The sequence below is a fragment of the Pseudochaenichthys georgianus genome, unplaced genomic scaffold (assembly GCF_902827115.2).
Source record: "Pseudochaenichthys georgianus unplaced genomic scaffold, fPseGeo1.2 scaffold_1147_arrow_ctg1, whole genome shotgun sequence".
Classification (NCBI taxonomy): Eukaryota; Metazoa; Chordata; class Actinopteri; order Perciformes; family Channichthyidae; genus Pseudochaenichthys; species Pseudochaenichthys georgianus.
Window position 1 is genome coordinate 4,899 of NW_027262093.1, and position 7,763 is coordinate 12,661.

A 7,763-nucleotide genomic window follows, 5' to 3' on the forward strand; every position below is an offset into this window, starting at 1 on the left:
AAAACTGATTTAAATTAAATAGTGTATTTAATTCAAAATTACGCCATATCAACATTGATTTTAATTTCTAACAGTATGTATGTACATCACTATGTATGTAGTATGTACTGTATAATGTACACATGTAGAGTTGTAGAAAATGTACAGACAGTACACTCTGACTGTACAGTCACTACAGTTTAGCCTATACTGTATAGTAGGTGTGTAACAGTGTAATGCGTATAGTCTACTCTACACTCTACCTTTCAGCAACGTTTTAGGGATTTAGGCTCAGTCAGCTCAGGGACTGTTTGGTTACTTTAGTTTGGTAAATGAAATAAATGTTTGAACTTTGTAGTAGTTCACTGTAGTTGCTGTCATAAGTCATTTGTAGACTAAGTGGCAAAAAGTGTTTTTTCTACATTTGTACTTTGTAGAGAAATGTGGACACAAGTTAGATGGGAGCTCAATAAACCTGATGAGTTTGAATTTGAGTTGATTATTGTTAATTTTAAATTGATAATTAGCTCACAATAAGTTCACTTTAGTTACTCACACAACTTGACACAAGACATGGGTTCAGGTCCGGACTTATAAGTCCGGACCTGAACCTGAACCTCTGGACTTGAGTCCGGACCTGAACCTGAATGTGAGTCCAGGTACGCAGCACTAGTCATGTGTGTCCCAAAAATAACAATCGCAGAGCTGCCAAGTCTCACCCTTTGAGAGTGAGAGTCACGCAATTTAACCTCTTCACACGCCTCACGCCACACTTGCCATTTCACACGCTTTCCCCCCCCCTCTCACTACTTTATAATTATTTTTTTATTTAATGATATATTTCCATAACTTGTTGCTTGAGGTTTGCCGTAGTTCGAGTCAGGGATAGGGTGAGCCCGCCCTATTCTGCCCCCGATTGGCTGACCGAGAAAGGCACCGTATACAAACCAATCAGAGGCAGCTTAGGGCGCGTCACTGCGTCTGGTCTCTATCCTATGAAGAACCCATTTTCATCTGAAGCGGGAGGTCAAACGGTAGGTAATCACTTCATTTTAATTTTACAAACGCATTCTTTTTATTGTTATGAAGTCAACGGTGAGTCTGACTACGTGAGCGTTACACAAGCTGCTGGTGAGCAGTGTGGCAGGTTGCTGCGGTGGGTTTAACAACAAACAACCGTGAGTTATAGCCGTGTTAGTTAAATCATCACGCGTGTGTGAGCTAATGGATGCTTGCTATGAGCTAAGGGAATTTACAGTACTGTACCTGTGTTGTTTGCATTTCTGTATAATAAAATATTCAATCAATCAAACAGTAACATGTAGCTATCTTTTAAGACTGGATCATTCATTCCTTAACTGTACTTCGATTTCTGTCTGATGTTTGTCTGTTAGTTTGAAAGTCTGAAAGATGTCTGATAAGAAGAAGAAGAAGCAGCAAAGAGATCTGCTGTCATTCTGGGCAGTGGAGGGTCAACCACCCCCTGCCAAACTTGCCAGGTCAGAGGAAACAGTGGAGGAGGCTTTGGATCTCTCAGTGAATGACAGAGCGGAGGAAAATGAGTGTCCAGAGGGCACAGAGAATGAGACTGCAGAGGAGACAGAAGATGATGATGATGTAGAAGAGATTAAGGCTCCAGAGGACACAGAGGATGAGACAGAAGAGCCAGCAGAGGAAACGGTGGAGATGAGAGTAGAAACAGGGAAAAAGCAGAGTGTTAAGAGTGGAGCAGCCACCTACAGGTGCACTTTTAAAAGGGAGTGGACAGCAGAATGGCCATTCATCACTATAGGCACCACCACCTCCTACTATTGGTGCTCGATATGCAGACATGAGAACAGCTGTGCCCATCAAGGAAAGGCAGATGTCATCAGGCATATGAAAAGCAAAGGGCATCGTGCCAAAGAACAGGCAATACAGTCAACAACCACGATTGCCCCTTATTATGCGCCAGTCTCTGTTGGTGGCATGACAGCACAAGAGGCCAAGGTATATATTATGAACAGTGGCAGTGGCTGAATTGCACTTGTAGGTTATATCAGCATAAATAATAGTAAATGAAACAAACTGTCACAAATACCTTGTCTAACATGTTAATTTGGACTCTTTTTATTTATGTTTATTGTTGTATGTAATTGTGTATTTCTAGGGACCTTGAGTCGGCAATAAATGCATTTATTCAATCCAAAAACACTTAATGTTTTATGGAATGTTTTTACATGATTTGCTCTTTGATGACCCCCTTTCTGTTGCAGACCAGGAGAGCTGAGGTAAAGGTGGCAGTGTCAATGGTCGAACACAATGTGCCGTTTGCAGTAGCAGATCACTTCAGCCCATTGCTAAAAGAATGCTTCAAAGATTCCCCTACTGCACAGAACTACAAGTGCGCCCGCACAAAAACATCGTGCATAATAAATGAAGCAGTGGCCCCACATTTTAGAAAGGAACTGGTCATGAAGATGAGGACCAATCCTTTCACATTAATCACAGATGGATCAAATGATACAGGTCATTACACTTTCCACACTTTCCAGCACCCATTTTAGATATATTATTAACCACAGAACACACACACAATTTCAGTCTGATGTGTACCTTAATCTGACATATATGTACCATATCGTTGCAGGAAGAGAGAAGATGAACCCACTCACTGTGCGGGTATATGACAGTTCCACCAGTAAAGTTGTCCACAGGTTTCTGGATATGTGCCCCACCAGCGGGCCAAGCTGCGGCACAGCTGAAGTGATATACCAGAAGATGGACGAGGCCTTGCAAAAAAAACGCCATACCATGGAGAAACTGTGTGAGTCTGTCTGTTGATAATGCACCTGTCAATACAGGAGCAAGAAATTCCATCGCATCCAGAATTCTTAAAGAACATGGCAGCATCTACATCCATGGGTGCCCTGTCACGTCATCCACAACACTGCCAAACAGGCTGGCCGGGGCTTTTTGGAGGTGAGTTGAATCATGTATGATTTCTATGACCAACCATATCCGTTAGGCCTAATGTCAAGTCTAACAGGTTGTTTGTTATGCTGTGGTGTCATGTGATTATAAATCATCATGTATTGCAGGTGTGTGGATTTGATCCAGAGGATCTGACTGGATGTGGGATACTGGTTTAAAGGAAGCACCAATCGTAAAGGTTACCTGACAGGTATGTGCAGTCCAAATGAAATGCAGAAGAGTTAAATTAAATTGAAATTAAGATGTTCCATTCTTGTCATAGAATTCTGTGAGCTCCATGGAAGCGAGTATTTAGAAATACTTATGCACGTTTCCATTCGATGGTTGAGCCTGGAGAGGTGTTTGACTCGTATCCTGCAGCAGTATGAGCCACTGGCCAGCTACTTCAAGTCATCAGGTAGGCATTATATTTCAATGATCCAAATGAACGAACGATTATTATAACAGACTGAAAAGTAAATGTATGTAGTATGCACAACCTGTGTTTTTTGTATTTACAGATGAGAAACAACCAAGATTCAGGAGGCTGTTGGAAGCATTCTCTAGCCCAATGACAGAGGTGTACCTGCTGTTCTATCAAGCAACGTTGCCAGTCTTCTCCACCCAGTGATGTACCTGAACGCGTTCAATGAACGATCGTTCATGAACGCGTTCATATTTTGGGCGAACGTGAACTGAACGTACTGTATTTCCGCTAGATGAACGTAATTGAGAACGCGTTCATTCTCAGCGCTGTATAACGGCGTTCAAAAGTGCGTTCATTCTCAGCACTGTATTATAACGGCGTTCAAAAGTGTGCCAGATTTCATATGCCTTTCAGCCGAAAACCCAGTTAAAACACACCGTAAACAGGCTTCAAAATAATGCGGAAAACCACCCAATTTGGCAACAGCAAGCTGCCTGTGACGCGTACGCGCCTGTCACCCCTGGCTGTCGCACTAAAATATAAATATACTAAATATATCAGACTCCTCACAACAAACAATGTGGAACCGCGGAACCGGCGAGCATTGAATGAATGAATGAATTAGTATGGACGAAGCCGAGAGCAGCTGCAGCAGCACTCGCTCAGAGTGAGAGTCTACGGCAGGGGTGGGGAACCTCCGGCCTCCGTATACGGCCCGCGAGACAATTTGGTACGGCCCTCGAGGTAATTTATAAACACACGCAAAAAATAAAAAAATGAAAGAAATCTAGACCGCAAACAAATTAAACAAGCGAGTGCCTGTTTTTCCTGGCCAAGATCAGGGTCCTTGAACACAACACGAGCCTAACGTGTCATCACGTGGTATATGTCTCGACTGACAGGGGTGCAGTTCTGACGGAGAGCACCAGAACGCCACTCCAGCACTTCAGAAATGGCAGAAAGTCCATACACATGCCGCAGTTTCTGCGTGTCTGTGTCTTTAGTTGAAAGCCCAGAGGCGATCTGCTCATCTGTCATACAGTCAATAACTTTGTTGTTATCATTAGCATCTGGTTAGCTAGCTATGCTAACGAATATAAGAAGCTTTGTCTACAACCAGTGAGGTAAAGGCACATCTTTATATGATCATTATAGTTATAAAAAAAATAAGAGAATAAAGTAAACAGGTATAAAATACTATATGACAGTTATTAATAAAGAAGAATACAGTTTGAAAGGGGAGTGATTTGTCAAATATCCATAAATTAAAAGTAAATCTGTTTACAGTTCTGTTTCATCTGGGTGTTGAGAGATGTGTCCATCGATCTCCTAATGTTGCTCTCAAAGTGCACCAGATTGATGCTTTTAACTTCAACATTTAAAAAAAATCTAAACTAAATACATTTGCACACATCTTGTGTCCAGATCTTTCTGTTTTGGTGGTCACGCCACACCCTGCACGTGCATGCATACGCGAGTCATGGTGAGATATCTGGATTAAGAGGTTGCTTTTTCTTTGCACAGAATGAAATGAATGGGCTGTGATTTTAGTTTTTTTAAGCAGAGGTCAATAACTTGTACGGCCCTCTGAGGATATTGTAAAAATTGAAATGGCCCATTAACATCGTACAGGAGACAAATAATAGCTCGCAGCAACGTATTGAAAAAATAACTATGAACTATAAATTAGTTCATTTTTGAAACCATGAACTTTAGTTCAACATTTTGAATTATGAACTATGAACTGAACTAGTTCATTTTAAAATATGTGAACTGTGAACTGAACTAGTTCATGTAGAAAGTGAACTTTCCCAACACTGTCTCCACCTTCAACCTCCTCCTCCAGAGAGAGAAGTCCTCCATCTTCCTTCTACATGATGAGGTAAATTGGGAAGGTTGGAATACAGCATGCTAGTAATACAGTATGCTAGTAATAATGTACTATGTTTGTTCCTTTTTTCATTAGCACTCTACTTCTAGGTTACATTTAATTTTGAAAATCTTTTCTGAAATACAAATTTGTAGATACGGAGTTTCATCCGCAAGTTGCTTTCAAAGTTTCTGAAGCCCGCAGCACTGCAGCACCAGGAATTGCATGACATCCTCTATAAGGACCCATCAAACCAACTGCCAGGTAATAAAGTTTCACATCAGCAGATGCACGTGCGCTTTCCACTCACTGATCTCACTCACATCGTGCTGTTGGTGTTTGTTAGAGGGCTGCTTGTGCAGACAAGTTATGAGTTTGATCATCTCATCTCATCACACACGACCACAATGGAAACAAGTCCACAGGACTTTCCTATGTTATCCTTTTAGCCCAAATGAGTGACTGTACCCTGTGTCACTGATGTGATGAAGATACTTAAAGGGGTGCTTTCAAGTTAGCTATTGTGGTTGTTGATGATTGCTAAAGTGACTCAACACCGGTCTCATACTGACGTGTTGGGAATGAGAACATATTGCATCAATCTTTCTCCAGAATCGCATACAGCACCTTAATGAGGTGACGTTGTTGATTTATTGTGTCTCTCGTAGGAGAAAAGCTGGTGATCGGCTTCACTACTCGAGGTACACTCAACAGGCTCCTTGATGCAGGAGACATTACACCGCAGCAAGTGCAGAGGTTCCAGCAGGCAGCAGTGTTCTGGTGAGGGCTGTGGAGTATGCCATGAAGAGACTCCCCATGAGAGAGCCCCTCATAAAACATGCCATGTCTCTGGATGTCCAGCAGAGGGCAGAGTGTGGAGTGGAAGACGCCTTGTACTTTGTCGACAGGTTAGTTGGGGTATCAAGTCAAGTACATTTATCTATAGTGCCAAATCACAACACAAGTTATCTCAATATACTTAATAAGTAGAGCAGGTTAAAGACTATTGGCACATTTTCTTAATAGATTGTAAAGTTTAATGACCACATCTGAAAAACAACCTGTTTCAGCTACATTACTTTACCAGATCAGTGCACATTGGGTTCTTTTTAGGTTTCCTGAACTTCTCCCATACAACGGACCTGATGAGCGTGACAAACTGGGTGAGGAGTTTCTGGACTACCAATCCATGGACATTGCCATGCCCGAAGACCCAGCCACGTTCGACATAGAGAACTTTTGGGGGAACATGGCATCAATGAAGAATAAGGTAAGAATTATTCTGCACCCTTTGAAATACCCATTGACGTAATCAACTTAATTCTATACAAAAATACTTGAGAGTAATTAGGCTTCCTACATTTTTCAAAGGTGACCGGGATGAGCAGATTTGGGAGGCTCTCTCGTATTGCCAAGTTGGTGTTGGTACTTCCGCATTCAAATGCTGATGCTGAACGAGTGTTCTCTGTGGTGGGACTGAACAAAAGCAAAACCCGAAACAGTTTGGCTCTTGATGAACTCTGTCATCCATCATGACTGTGAAGATGGCAAACCTTGAGCCACAGTGTTTCAAATGGGAGCCCCCTCCCTCTGTCATCAAGGCATCAAAATCAGCCACAAACACCTACAACATGAGACATGTCATGTAAAAGAAAAAAACATAAACAAAGACATGCACTTTATTTTTTTATAATATATATTATATCAATATATTATTCAGGTTCTAATGTTGTTACACTTAAAGAAAGAATGCACTAAAGGAAAAGGCTGCTATTGGTTCTTAAAAGGCTGCTATTGTTTCATTATATTGACATTTTATAAATAAATGTATTTTATTTGTTAAACTGGTCAATTATTAACACTATATAAGCATGAGAAGGCCGACAGTGCAGGGAGAGCAGCTGGCATGGGGGTGAAGACATCACAACAGTCTTAATGTTAATTTAAATTGAGATATTCCTCTAAATCGACGTTAAAAAAGGCCAAAAAAATCGCCGTCGAACACATCAACCCCAAAAGTCTCACTCCTACTTTTTACTGAAACTTGGCAGCCCTGCAATCGACAGTGTAAACATAATTATGTAAATAACCCAATTTGTGTTCTGTGAAACGGAAAAGGATTTTACATTGAGAGAGCAGAGTGGAGAAGTGCGATCTCAGAGCCTGCCGAGGCTATACATGACTTTGATTTGTTGTTTAAATAGGGGGCCTACAAAACCCCAGGGCCTGATGGCAGGTTAAGGCGGGCTTGCCTGCCTCCCTCACTAAAACATATTTGTACTAGGGCTGTCAAACGATTACAATTTTTAATCAGATTAATCACAGTTTAAAAATTAATTAATCATGATTAATCACCATTCGAACTATGTCCAAAATATGTCATTTATTTATGTATATTGTTGGGAATGGAAAGATAAATGAAAGCAGGCGGATATATCCATTTAACATACAGTATGTATGTTTATTATAAAAAATGTCTGCGTGTCAAAATGAAAGACAACCCACACATCAATCATCAAACCGTGGGGTCTTAAT

General features: G+C 41.1%; 1 protein-coding gene across 4 annotated transcripts; it reads left to right on the forward strand.

The window, feature by feature from the left end:
- Window positions 1-780: 780 nt before the first annotated feature.
- Window positions 781-7,072, forward strand: LOC117440727 (uncharacterized). 4 transcript variants are annotated; one of them, XM_034076952.1, is made up of 12 exons: window positions 994-1,013; window positions 1,374-1,968; window positions 2,235-2,487; window positions 2,609-2,940; window positions 3,060-3,142; window positions 3,215-3,349; window positions 3,453-3,511; window positions 5,205-5,240; window positions 5,384-5,492; window positions 5,897-6,136; window positions 6,342-6,498; window positions 6,600-7,072. In XM_034076952.1, the coding sequence occupies exons 2-4, from the start codon at window positions 1,390-1,392 to the stop codon at window positions 2,800-2,802; spliced, it is 1,026 nt and encodes a 341-aa protein (XP_033932843.1). In that variant the 5' UTR covers window positions 994-1,013; window positions 1,374-1,389; the 3' UTR covers window positions 2,803-2,940; window positions 3,060-3,142; window positions 3,215-3,349; window positions 3,453-3,511; window positions 5,205-5,240; window positions 5,384-5,492; window positions 5,897-6,136; window positions 6,342-6,498; window positions 6,600-7,072. The 4 variants fall into 4 exon arrangements, with proteins under 4 accessions (XP_071058186.1, XP_071058185.1, XP_033932843.1 ...); XM_071202085.1 differs by lacking the exon at window positions 1,374-1,968 and having other exon boundaries at window positions 781-1,013; XM_071202083.1 differs by having other exon boundaries at window positions 3,453-5,240.
- The last annotated feature ends 691 nt before the right edge of the window (window positions 7,073-7,763 follow it).